The sequence below is a fragment of the Sparus aurata genome, chromosome 21, assembly GCF_900880675.1.
Source record: "Sparus aurata chromosome 21, fSpaAur1.1, whole genome shotgun sequence".
In the NCBI taxonomy this organism is placed as follows: domain Eukaryota; kingdom Metazoa; phylum Chordata; class Actinopteri; order Spariformes; family Sparidae; genus Sparus; species Sparus aurata.
The window spans coordinates 27,757,236-27,771,366 of NC_044207.1; the positions used below are offsets into that span (position 1 = coordinate 27,757,236).

General features: G+C 45.7%; 1 protein-coding gene across 1 annotated transcript in view; it reads right to left on the reverse strand.

Annotated features, from left to right (window-relative positions):
* Positions 1–5,776, reverse strand: part of LOC115572765 (contactin-associated protein-like 4) — a 115,901-nt gene extending 110,125 nt beyond the window's left edge. Inside the window, 1 exon segment of the mRNA XM_030403200.1 lies at positions 5,566–5,776. Coding sequence (XP_030259060.1) covers positions 5,566–5,650 — 85 coding nt within the window. The 5' untranslated portion in view covers positions 5,651–5,776.
* Positions 5,777–14,131: the final 8,355 nt, after the last annotated feature.

The following is a 14,131-nucleotide window of genomic DNA, read 5'->3' on the forward strand; positions in this document are numbered from 1 at the left end:
TTCGACTGATAACTGGTTGTTAAGAAAACCTCGGTGATGACACAAAGAAGTTTAGACTCACTGACTTTGTTTGTGGACCGAGTCCGATGAAAGCCACCTGCTTTATTCAGAGCACAACTTGTCCTGAGGCTGTGTGGAGTGCTGGTCTGTTTTCTGCAGCTCCCACTCGTCTTCACAATGGACTTCTTGGAGTATGATTCTTGAAGTGCAAAACTGTTACAATGGAAAGAAGCCTTTCCTCTTTTTCACTGAGGGACCGACACACAAATCTTATTTCAGTGTTCTCTATAAAGCTTCACCATTCAATATTTATATTTCAGGTCCTAAGTTTTTAGCGTCTCTCAGCTCTTTTATTTATTTTCTAATGGTTCACAACTGTTTTACTTCCCTCTCATCAAACCCTCTCCAGCAGCAGGCAGCAGACTCTTTATGCCACCTTTCCAAACGGCAGAGTGACAAATTTAGACACAAGCTGGGTGAACACAGTCGAGCATTCATCTCTTTAAGAGTCAGACCGGCTTTTGTCTCCATCAGCTTTTGAGGAATGATCCAAAATCCTAACTTCATCGAGTAAACATGACTCCAAATGGATACTGATGTTGTTTCATATCTACCAGATGTGAACCAGCAACTGTTTGGTGTTCAACAACTTAAAGGGATATTCCGGTGTAAATTTAATCCATGGTCTAAATCACCGTGAAACTGTGTTAGACTCCCTCTCGAGAGATCAAGTTAGCAGACCACTAATTTACGGAGTTTTATCAACCTCAGAAACGACCGCACGACAACAATACACTGCAGTAAATGGATCCAAATATAAACCGCCACCAAAAAGCCACAAATAATGCTCAGAACAGCACCAAACTTCAGCAACAGTACAAATAGGGTCTCAGCACATAGTCGGGGCATCTAACCTCCGCTAGCTTAGCTGGATTTCTATTGGGAAGCTAAAAACAGATTTCAACTCTCCTCCATCAGCTTCCGGGTCGGGGAAGTCCCGACGCGACGATTACCGAGTGCGGTTAGAAATGCTCAATTCTGTTCTTTTCCCTGTCCGCTCTCGATAATAACTGTTATAAACTGGCAGGTAAGACACATATGAACTTTGATTGCTTTTCCATGGAGTCATAATCATACATTTTCATCCATGAGCCGTGGAACTCTACTGCACTCTACATGTGTCTTACCTGCCAGTTTATAACAGTTATTATCGAGAGCGGACAGGGAAAAGAACAGAATTGAGCATTTCTAACCGCACTCGGTAATCGTCGCGTCAGGACTTCCCCGACCCGGAAGCTGATGGAGGAGAGTTGAAATCTGTTTTTAGCTTCCCAATAGAAATCCAGCTAAGCTAGCGGAGGTTAGATGCCCCGGACTATGTGCTGAGACCCTATTTGTACTGTTGCTGAAGTTTGGTGCTGTTCTGAGCATTATTTGTGGCTTTTTGGTGGCGGTTTATATTTGGATCCATTTACTGCAGTGTATTGTTATCGTGCGGTCGTTTCTGAGGTTGATAAAACTCTGTAAATTAGCGGTCTGCTAACTTGATCTCTCGAGAGGGAGTCTAACACAGTTTCACTGTGTGTTAGACCATGGATTAAACTTACACCGGAATATCACTTAAATAAACGAACAAGCGAACAAGTCCCTTAAAGTGGCCAGAAAACTCAATTCATACCTCCTTAAAATCAACACCTGAACCAACCAGTTGTTTCCTTTTCCCCACGAGAGATCTGCCGTCCGATCACAGCTTCCGGTTAAATCAAAGTCTCCATAAAAAACACCGGCCCCACCTGCTTTATTCCACTTTCTTCATGCACAAAGTTATTTCAAAACACACAGTGACTCTATCACGCTGTTAATATCAGAAGGCGATTAAACGCTCAGTGACTCCGCCGCCCCCGCGGGTTGCTGTTTCACACGCTGGCTTCCTTGAATCTCATCACATAAACCCCAAGCGCTCCGCTCCTCCGGCTAACAAGTCATCGGAGCGCCATCTGTGGCTGTTAAAATATGTATATCTACTTTGTTGTCGTTTAGTACCACCTCCATAATGAACGGTGAGCGTGTCTGCGGGGAGGGAAGGAAGAAGCGAGGCGGAGCCTGAGAACCCGGCGGCTGGGATCCCTACCGCCTCTGCAGGCTAACTTATTGTGCCGCTGTGGTTTATGGTCCGTGCATGATGAGTGTGCTGCTGGGTCGGGCCGGCCGAGACAAACAGAGAGATAGACGGAGGAGAGAGAGAGGATAGAAAAGGCAGAAAAAGAGAAACTGATACCAAGTGACAGAACCACAGATTGTAACTGAAGCCGGAGAACAAACAGACGACTGAGCTTAATATCAGCTTTTAATAAAACATTCAATACTTATCACTGTTGTTTCTCTCCAGCCACAACTCCAGTGACATATTGTGGTATATAAGCTGCAGACTGCAAACTACTCAACACCCCTCGTCACAGCCGTGTATTCAATAAGAGGAGTCAGGAGGGTACAGTGTCAGATGAAGTGACCCGGCTAGAATACGACCTGGATCTTCTGCACTGGAGACTCCCGCCGGGTGAGTCGGCTAACTTCGTGTTTATCGCCCGGCTAACTTGAACAGGAATAAAATGAAGTAATAGCTCAGTGCACCATGTGACGCTGTCATTAAATGGTTCAGCCGTTACGTCGTATTAGCTTCAAAGCCTGGCGCTCCTCCTGAGGGCTCGCTCTCAACCTCACCAGGACAAAGAAGGAAGAGGAGCTGCTCCCTCTGTAGATGTACAAGGCTGATTCTGAAACTGCTTTTCCACAGAGCAGCAGGTTTGTTTCACATTGGCTTACACTGCCATTATCAAAAGATCTGGATGGTACCCATAGAAGCGCTTCATGCAGTCGCTACCCTCCTGTTGAGGTACCTAGCATACAAATCAGATACCAAAAGGTGAAGTAAAATCAGGCGAAACAAACAGAGTCACCTCACCATCTGCGCTCTGGTTGTTTCAGCAGACTTTCGTCAAAGAAATCTTATTTCCTGGTTGTAATAAACAAACACGCCGAGAAAAAGATGTCTATGGAGCGAGAGCAGCAGAGACAAAAGACAGTGAATGCAGTCTGGGCAGAGGATAATATATAATATATATTATATATGTGTATATGGTCGCCACCTGGCAGTAATATACAGTGCAGGTCACAGGTAATACATGCAGCAGCAACTCCTGGAGAGGTGAAAATGGAGTTACAGCCAGAGCCTGGCTGATAGCATCCCTGCCTACATCTGCAGAAACACAAGCACGCCTTTGTTAGTTTCAGGTGATTATCCTGTACACTAATTAAAACATAATCATCAATATTATGTTCAATTTCTGCTATAATATCTCCCTAAATCATTCACGCTGGATCTTTAAACCTTCAGTGCGGTGACGACTGAGACAACCTGCAGGGAAAAGCTGCTCCCCGAGGCCTCTGTCGGGGTTTTACTGTCCTGTTGTGGACTAAATGCTGTTTCAGAGTCTTTCACACTCTGACAGGGATAAAATCAAGAGGAAGGAAACGGAAGCATTAGCATTGGTTTGGGTCTTGAAAATCCCCTTATGGGTAAAGTCCAAGTTGTAAGCCGCACAGAGGGGGGTAACGACAGAAACATCAAATCCCCCTGAAGAAGGAAAGAGCAGGAGGAGAAAGTACAGCCGGAGAGAGGGATAAATTAGGAGCGGAGAAACAGGAGGAAACCCGTGCGGGAGAAGGTAAAAGGGAGGAATTTAGGGAGGACGGATCAAGCGACGCAGCGGCAGCTCTGATTCGGATGCAGCGGGAGGGCAGAGCTGCGGGTGAAAAGGAGCGACAGGAATACTCAGCGAGCGTGGAAGAAGGGACGGGAAGCAAAGCCGGGAGAGATGCGTCTGTTGACAGCTGGAGAAACGGAGGAGGACAGAGGCTGACGGCAAACAGCAGGAGGAGAACAGAGGAGAGAAAGAAAAACACAGCGAGCTGAAGGACGAGTCGATGGGAGGGGAAAAGACAGCAGATCTGAGTCAGAAGCAGCCGGGAGAAGAAGAGCAAACGGCTGCAGGAGGGAAACAGCGGGGAGGCAAAGAGACAGGAAAGGAGAAGGCAGGAGAGAAAGAGTGAGGAGAGAAGTCAGATATTTTTGGTGAGCTGTCGATGCTTCTTTCAGGAAGGAAGAACTACAGATCTCCTCCTCCTCCTCCTCCTCACATCATCTCTTGTGTCCCACTGTGGAAGGAGCGATCAGTCTCTTGGCTCTCTCTAACTGTCTTACAGCCGACTGACTTTCCATTACACCGCAGTGAAAGCATCAGATCTCAATCATTACCCTGCACGTGGCTTCGTATGACACTTTCACGATGATGTGATGGGCGAGAGACGGCCCGTCACACAGATGAGGACCAGAGTGATGAGCGTCAGGCAGATGAAAGAGAAGAAGAGAAGAGGACGCCGGAAAGGGAGAACGTGGTCACAGAACAGAGAGGTTTGTAGATCAGAGAAGGAAAAGAAAGCAGATGAAAACACACACAAAAAAAGCAGAGAGGAGGAGAATCGAGGGGAGGATCGGGTTGCAAATCAATAAGCTGTGAAAAGGAGGAAGAAAACAGGACTTTTACAGCCATCTGCTCACATTCAGGCTCATCACAATTCATCTCAGCCTCTTTCCTCCCTTCATCTGGATTCTCTCCATCTCCTCACTTGGATTTCTCTCTCTCTCTCACACACACACCTGCACATCCACAGCTCAGCCAAACCAACAAATCTGACAGGAAATAACTTATTTTCTCCATCACAGAGGTCAGACCATCCAACCAGCTTCCTCTCATCCTCATCCTAACCTCTCCAATCTGCACAGGTTACCTCCTCCTCCTCCTCCTCCTCCTCCTCTTCTTCTCTCTCTCACACACATCCCCTCCACATTGTGCCTGCGCGCTGGAGAGCGCCAGCAGGACCGTGGCTCAGTCCCAGGCTGCTCATCACGCTGCGCCGAGCGCCAAATTAACCAGAAAAACAAAAGCGATAACGTTGTTTTTACGCGCACGGTGGATGAACTGGCTCCTTCTCACACAGTTTAGGGGTCACAGTGAAATGGATCTTTTTGGCTCTAAGATTAAAAAGTGTCTTCCAGCATCTAGAGATTCCCACGAGGGAGATGTGGTCATTAACTGATTAAGTAAATACACAGCTCATTAAAAAAACGGAGGATTTTGGTTAAACAATTCGTTTGAAGCGAGAAGACAGCTGTTGGATCTAATCCAGAACTTGTAAGTAAGGTAATTAAAACATCATCATTTACATCAAATCACTCAAACGCTCCTTATTTCTCCTTTGCAGCCGAAAGCTGATGCGTAACTGCGACGCGCAAAATCCCACCGATGCAGGGTGGAAGAAATTCCTGCACTTTATCCTAATTTACAAAACAAGTATACAAGACAAACATTTGAGTCTATCACTAAATCCAGAAAACACAAGTGGTGTTTTATCCAGGTTTTTGCAGCCGCCCCTCCGGGTCTGCGCTGCCCGGACTCGCTCCGTCTCCTCCGGGGAGGAAAGTGTAAAAGCGCGCAGCCGGCTCACCTTCTCCGGTTGTCCCGTGCGAGCTGCAGAGGAGCAGGAAGACCTGAGCGATAATCCCAGCGAGTGTTTTAGTCCACAGATCCATGATGAAGCGGCGGGAGGCTGCAGAGAAGCCCGGCGGCTGCTGGAGGAGAGAGACGGCCAACCTCTCCTCTCCAGCTCCAAGAGAGATCTCCTCAAACCCGAGCGAGGGAGGAGAGGAGGGGAGGGAGGGAGGGAGGGAGAGAGACACAGAGAGGGGGAGAGAGAGAAAGAGAGAGAGAGAGAGAGAGGTCAGTGAAGTGTGCTGTCTGTTGTTTCATGAATTCAGCAGCTCTGTGGTTGGAGCCACATGCTGCAGTCAGTGATGAATAAATCCACTGGACATGATTTGTTTGGGAACTTTGTTACCCACAATGCCACGCTGTCTTTAGCTTCACTGCATGTTAGCACATGAATTAAAGGGGAAAAGATACGTACACACACATACACACACACACACACACATATATATAAGGTTACTGGGAGAGTCATCCCAAACAAAACTAGACTTTCAATAACAAAATGTAGCCGATGCAGCTAAATGCTAAATGCTAATATCAGCTTGGAAATAAAGCGTGTTGGCAACGTATGTTTTTAATGTGACTTCACATTTCTTTATGTTCAGTTTTCAATGTTATCGATCAGGATTAAAATGCCACAAACCCGGTCGGCAACGTCCCGACTTTATGTTGAAACGATCGTTTATTTGTCGCCATCAACACGGCTTGAAATGTTCCCGAGGTTCAAAGTATGCAGTAGTGTCACACTCACAAATGTTGAAACACAGTCTCAATCACGAGGACATTACGTAAAACCCAGATGTAACGTGCTGTGGGGCCCGTAGAGCGTTAGAGACTCTCGCCGACCCAGCTAGCTAACTTGTATGTGGATAAGATAATCGTCCAGCTCTTCTAGACGTTCCAGAGTTTATTGGACCGAATGGCTCAAATTCTGATGGTGAAACAAGTCATGTCAGTTGTGACGCGCAAAAAAAAACCACATCCACAATTTCACAGCGGATTCCTTCAACATGTAAGCTTATGGTAAAAAGTATTTTTGGGCTGCAGTGACATCACGTGACAATGTACAAAATTACATTTGGCCACCGAAAAAACTTTTATGTGTAACTTTATATTTCTTTATGTCCAGTCTTCAGTTGCTTTTCCTCTGGTTAGGTTTGGGCACAAAAACCACTGGGTTAGGATTAAAATGGCTTAACACACCTGTCTTGTTATCCACAAACATGGCTGGAGACGCTCCACTTCCTGTCAAACTTATCTGGTATTTGTCGCCATGAGCGCAGCTTGAAATTGTCCTGAGGTCAACTCAAAAATATCCAGTGGTTTCACACTTACAAACGCTGAAACAGAGTCTCAAACGGCAGTAATTGGCTCGGCAGCCTTCTCGCCTGCAACTCAGGGATCAAATTATGATACTGAAACAAGTTTGTGGGAGTTGCTGCCACTGTTTTATAGACACAATGTATTTTTAAGCTGCAGTGCATCGCGAAAAAATGGCTTCATTAAAACGGGCTTAAAATACCTGGTTTAACCACAAACAAGGTTGGAGACATTCCCGACTTCCTGTCAGACTTATCCGGTATTTGTCGTCTCTGGCTCGGCGGCCTCCAACATGGTGGAAATTCACAGAAGCGGCACGAGAAACCTGTTGTGGAATGGCTGCAAAGCTACTTCTGCTGGCAGTAACATCTAATTAAGCTGGTTATTCAACCGTTTCAAAAGCGTTTAAGATGAAGTTCGTTAACTAAACCTCTACAAAAGTGTGTGTCTCATGCAACAGTGGACGTGACTCTCTTGGAATAACTGGTGAGCGTTCAAGCGTTTGAGTAGCACAAGGTTGTCCTGTTCTTCCCAATTTGCCAAAACATATGTGTGCATGAAATGTCAAAAAATGGAAACTGGCCTGTTGGCACGAGATGAGAAGTCAGAGGATCACCAGAGTCATTAGGATTCATCCTCTGTGCACCTCTGCATGCCATCCATCCAATATGTGTCAGTCCGAGCCGAAGTCGTTCAACCTCTGACCAACCGGTCCCTACAGACTCACTGATGTGATTAAAAATCATCACATACATTCCACAGATGGCGCCTGAGTGTTTCACCCAAGGAGATATTAGGATGTATCGCAGTTAGGGAATAAAATACTGTGCAAGTAAGGAAATGTGCCAAAATTCTGATGGACAAAAGGAACATGTAAAGGGATTGTAATCAGCACAGACTCCTCCAAGAACCAGGACAGATGGGAGATGGATCGGTGCTGAGTAGATATGAGCTACAGTAACATCGTTAGGAAGTCGAAGTCTACGGTGTGTCACGCCTAATACCGTCCCGGAGGCTTGAAAAATCGAGTACTGTACAGATTGTCAGCCGTGAACATAAAGAAATGAGTGTGACACAGAGTGAAAGACGGCAAACAAGAAAAGAAACGAGTGGGAGGTCGGATCACACAGACCTCACGGGATATAACGTGAACCCAGAATAGATGTGAGGAAGACTGAGTGATCCCATCCAGGTCACAAGAGAGTTGTCTTATCCTACATGACGGTAAAATCAGATGTCTCTCTGATTTACAAGAATCGCCCACCTGCTTCTGTACAGATAAAGAACATAAAGTCGGTAAAGTTCATGAGTCATATCAGAGCTTTTATGGGCAGCAGTGACGCAATCTTTCTTGCTGCTTCGGGGGAAAAATGAATTTGGTGTTACATTATTCACGCTGATGCCGCAATCATAGTTTGATTGGCTGACTGGTGTGCAATAAAAGCACCGGAAGTGTATGTGAAAGGGCTGGTTGGACTCCTGTTGCAACCGATTTTAAAAAGGGACCTGAAATCCAAAGTGTCGTAGGCTCGTAGCTTCCACATAAACACATAAAAGTGGCTGTGATTGGCTTGAAATGGTTTGATTCCAACAGTGAGACACAGAGGGGGAAAAAAAAACATCCAAAGAAAAGCTTCCCAGCAGCATAAATTACCTCCCTGCCATTTATCCGTAGGTTCCATACGCTCTAAACACTCACAGTTTCCACAAAATAGGGGCTCTATATGCTCCCAGCAGAGCGTAAAAGCAGAACAGTTGCCTCCCAACAAAGCAGCGAGTCGAGATCTATTTTGGTGAAATGATGACAGCCTGGAAACGGCAAAATAAAAAATGTGTTGTGCAGGATTTTATTTTTTCAGCATTGGAATCCGTTGTAACCTGCAGCATTCGTACGACCTCCCAAAAAAAACAAGTTGGGACTTTCGACTATTATCTTTTCTTTAGCATATACTTAAAAGAAAAACAGTTCAAAGACAATATTTTTGTTCTTATACCTCATAAACATCATTGATTTTTGAACATACATGCTCATTATGAATTTGACACCAGCGACGTGTTCCACAGGTGAACAGGTTCGTTGGTAACAGGTGATGGTATCCACCTTCAACCTCGTCACCCATGATATCTTGCACACATTATGGGCGAGACGCCTGGAGCGTCCTGTCAGTTAACCGACTCTGGTTTCCGTGGTAACAGGATGCTAATCCTATACCTCTCGGTTAGCCACTTTATAGAGTGACTAACACCATTATTATATTTAGCCCACTTAAGCCTTGAAAGTGCATCGAGTGTGTCAGTGATTATCGTACTTTATTACTCACGCTAGTTCTGCCGAGCACCTGAAGTAACATCCGTGATGGTGTCCACAGTAATGTCCACATGAGGTGAAACTTAACTTTTCTTTGTGTTGCAACTTTAGCGTCTCTCTTGTTTGTCAAGATGTTCTGGTTGCTCTGCTCTTGCTCTGTTTAGGTTTAGGCCATGTCCACACTTACCACTTACCTTCCTCGGCATCGTTTCAAGAATATTTGCGTCCAAATGGATCCATTGTAAATGACTCAACAGGCTGTAGTTCATATTCCAGCCTATAGGTGGCGCTTGAAATTCACCAAAAACAGAGAAGAAGTGACGGAGCATGCGCATAAAGCTTGCACACTGTATACAAAGAGACAGCAGAAGGAGACCAGCACAACAAGAAGACGAAATGGCTAGTCGGTTGTCCATAATCCTTTTTTGCTCAGCGTAGTGGCAGAGGAGGAGAATATTTTGCCCTCGTAACCCTGATAGGCTCAATATCTTCTGCAGCATGAACACAAACATGTAGTCCGCCATTGTTGTTGTTATTGTTGTTATGAGACGTCGTGGGGTTAAGAGGTCGAAGGCTAGAGGTCGAGGGGTTGGGCGATGGCGTCCTCGATAAACGAAGTATGCAGATCTGCTGTCCACACAAGAACATAAGGGTGGCATTTTCAAATTTTTCCCCCATGAGACCACGTTTCAAAAAAGTGCGTTCACAGAATCCATGTGGACGATCGGCCAAAACAATGCAAAACATGTGTGTTTACACACTCAAGCGTTTCCATAGAACTACTTGGTTAGGGTTAGGAGAACATCAGGGTTATGTTTAAAATACCAACTCTGGTCGCCACATAAACAGCTGGAGATGCTCCGCCTTCCTGTAAAAACACACCCTGTATGGTCACCACTAAAATGGCCCCCACAGACTCGAACTGCGGTCGCCTGTTGTATAGCCTTGTGGCTTGTTATATGCCACCGCCCTTCCCTCCACCTCCTGATGTGAAGGTCTGCTAATGAGCATGTGATGTGATACGCCAGGTCTGATACAAATGTCAACACTTGTCGTTAACAGCACATTATACTCTGGCGACTGGGCTGGCTTAGAAACACTTTGTAAAACTGTGATGATTACATTCTGTTTTTAATATCTTTTTGTTGCGGTTTTGTGAGTCAAGTTTTATAATGGTCAGGGAACTACAAACTCACTGCAGCCTGCAGGAGGAGAGTGTTGGATCCTGGGTAATATTGCAGCAAGTGTTAAGCCCGACACTTACCAAAAACTGTTTTGTTTTTTAATGTAGTTTCCTTTTGCACCTCGGGGGGTTCTTGAAGCATAACTGTTCTCTGCATCGAGGCTTTCATCCTATTACTGTCTAACATGGAAACCATGTCTTACAATTTGCTTATATAACCCATTAAAAAAAAAAAAAAGTGTTTTATGTTAAAGAATTAATGAGAAGAACAGCTGCCAGTGTGAAAATGAGTACCAGTGGGCATTCAGTGTAAAATGAGGAGCAGTGAGGAAAAAAAATAAAAATGGCATGCAAAACACAAACCCATTTTTCATGCTGCTCACGTAGCCGGCCATGAAAACCTGAGTGAAACCGCTCTGTGTTAGCTCCGAAGAAACATCCCTGTTAGCGGACAAGAGGGGTAACTGTGAACCCACATGGGAGGGGAGCTCTTGGTGGCATTCAGCTGGGGTTGATACATGAAAAGAGAAAAGCCCTGAAAACAGAGAGGAGAGTCAGCGGGGGGAGTCTGATAATGAAAACGCAGTGAGAGTAAAGACAGCAGGGGAATCAGATGATAAAAAAGACCTGTTGAGTGGAAACACAGCGCGGGGGAATCGGATAACGCTGAAGTCAGAGTCTGAGAGAAACACGGGATCGCACCGTGCATCACACACACAATCACTGTGAGCGTCACACACACCTCAGGGCCCGCGGACACGCCTCACACTGAGACACCGGCCGGCTGTTTAATGTTCAAATCAGTCGGGCGACAGATTTGAAAACTATGTTCAGCTGAGATGCGCAACAGGCTGTTTAACGGTCACGATGATGATTATTTTCGCTTCGAGCTCCCAGTTTCCCATTTCCTCTCCGAAAAAACCCGCCGGTTTATGGAGTCGTGATGACACAATGTGGCTTTTGTTAACACTTTCATTGTTGGGAGAAAAAAAAAAAAAAAAAAAACATCTTTCAGCTTTTCCCTCCTGTGAGAAAGCGGAATACGATGTCTGTTTTGTTCGGGGGGGAAGATTACTTGCTGCTGGTCACAAAGGTTTGATAAAATCTCCTGGCAGACGTGAGCGAAACTGGCTACAATGGGAAATGTGGGGAAAAGCAATTTGTTTCACTTCAAAGAGAAAATGCGGCCTCCCTCGTCGCTGACCGAATTGTGCCTCTCAGAAATGTGTGCACAATGATTTCATTCTGCTTATTTATTTGGGGGGCATTGACTTTATTGAATGATTCCCAGGAACGGCGTAACTTTGCTCTGCACCTCCGCAAATCTCCTCAGGCACGAAATGGTGCATTAGTGACTTGTTTCCCAAATGAAGGCGTTTGATAATCTCATTCAGGAGGCGTGAGTGTGACGGGTGGATCAACGACGTGGACCACCGAGGTCAGGAGGGAGCAGAGCCTGAGGGGGGGACGCTCTGATTTACAAAGTGCCAGTTAAGGTCACGAGCTTTGAGCGGTGACAGAGGAGATACGATCACAGATACAAGCAGTCGAAACACATTTCCCTCACAGTCTCTGAGCGTGTCCTCAGGGAGGGGTTGGACAGATTGGATATCCAGGAGGAGCAGAGAAAAAGAAGCCGGGGTGAGGTGGTTCAAATGTCTGACCAGCATGTCGAACGCCAGCCTGTCTCCTATAAACTGTGTGACATGTCGCAGTAGGAAAAGCGTAGCTGATAAAATAATAGAGGCTGAATCTCGTTTACCTTTTTCAGCGTCAGGGTCTTGATATTGTTCATTCTGGCTCGCTGTCATACTGGGACAGAAGAACAGAACCATGTTCTCAGTGACACTGGTTTAACTGTTGCCGTCCGCTGTTGTGGGGTTCTGGATGGAGGTTGCAGACTGATATTGTAGAGGTAAATAATTTGTAAAGAGTTGCACCCATGAAAACAGATTGTGTTGTTATGGATCCCACTGTTTTTCTTACAAAACCTGCCCTACTTTTCTTTGTCTAAAGGCTGTGTTATGCAGCTCTGGTTGGTTATGAGCGAAAGTTTCCTTGATAATTTGCCAAATTCGTACTTGTACTCTGTCTGCTGCTGCTCCACACGGGGTCAGTCATCTTCTGGAGGCCAGACATCAGCTAGGTGACCATTCAGTGCGTTTACATGCACAGCTTAGTCGGATTACAGCAAACTGCAATTGTCCGAGTATACATGCCAGTGAGAAAATCGAATTATCGGCCGAAGCATGTCATACCCTGGTACGATAGGTGGCGCTGTGCCCATTTCAACTAGTGGTAACAGAAACACTTCCGGCTGACCTCTTTACGTCACCAGTAACAACAAACTGCCTCGGCATTCAAGAAAGATGGCGTACGAAGAGCGAGACGAAGCTACATCTTTGTACATTACATATATGGTGTACATGATATTTACACAAACTAGATGCACAATGGCGCTCTTTCTTGTGGTGATTTTGGAGGAAAGCCGCTGTTGCGCCGCCGTCCTTCTACTTCCGGCTCACGGTCCTGGGAAAAAAATCTCGAGCCTGCGCAGAACGCAGAAATCTGATCCGATCCGATGGAACGTATACATGCAGGAGTAATGCGACTATCAATCGAATAAACTAGGTGTTTTAATCCGACTATGAGAAATCCGATCCTGTCCGATTTTAGTCAGACTAAGGTGTATACATGCATCTTAAAAATCCGATCACAGTCGGACTAACCCAGTAATTCGGTTTTCTCGGGTGTCATGTAAACACAATGACTGCTGGGCTGTTGTGGACACTCGACTGTCTGATTTGACTAACCTACCCAGAGGCAAAGCAGCTGCGACCGCTGAAGTGGTTGGTGTGTTTACTGGGGAAACTACAGCTCATAATCCACTGTATCAGTATCGCAGCTGGTTGTTTTGTTTTACAAACACAGGCACAGCCCGTTAACACTGGTGAACACGGGAACACAACCTTGAACAAGCGCCCGGTTGTGTGCACCGACCCCGCCCTCCATGTTATTGTCCTGCGGTGGTGTACAAGAGCCACAAATCTTTGCTAAGAGGAAAGCGGCCTTCAGTTGAACTCCTGTCAAAAAATCATGGAGGTATTTAGTATTTAGGAATTTGAGTACCAGGACCCCAAAACTGTCAAGTCTTTCGTTACAGGAGAGGGGGGTGTGGTTTCATCGGGTAAAAAAAGAAAGACACAAGCCAATCTGATGTGAAAAAATGGTTCATTTCACAAAACTGGAAATGTGCTGCTCGAAACTGGCAGGTGATTGGATGATCCATCTGTCTATCACCTGAAAACCAGCATCTTTCTCAAGGACATACTGGTTCAGTATTAAAATGTGGTTCTGTCTGTGCTGTGCTGATGTGTGTCCTCACCTTTCTCTGGATTTAGTTTGAAGCAGTTCTCCTGGAAGAGGAGAATTAAACTTGACTTAATTTTCTGTTAAGCACTGCTGCCTCCAGTCCAAATAGTTTCCCTCTCACTTGGCCAGACTGACCCCACTAAACGAGGAAAGGACTCGGAGATTGTATGAACTGCTGTAAACATTTATGCGGAGCAATTGACTCCCAACAACCAATTAAACAAGTTGAATGGAAGAAGGGGACAGCAGGACGGCGCTGGATGGAGAGGGAGGCTTTTGTGTGGATACCAAATGAGTGTTATGACGAGAGTGTCATCTGGACAATGCTTCATTACGAGAGTG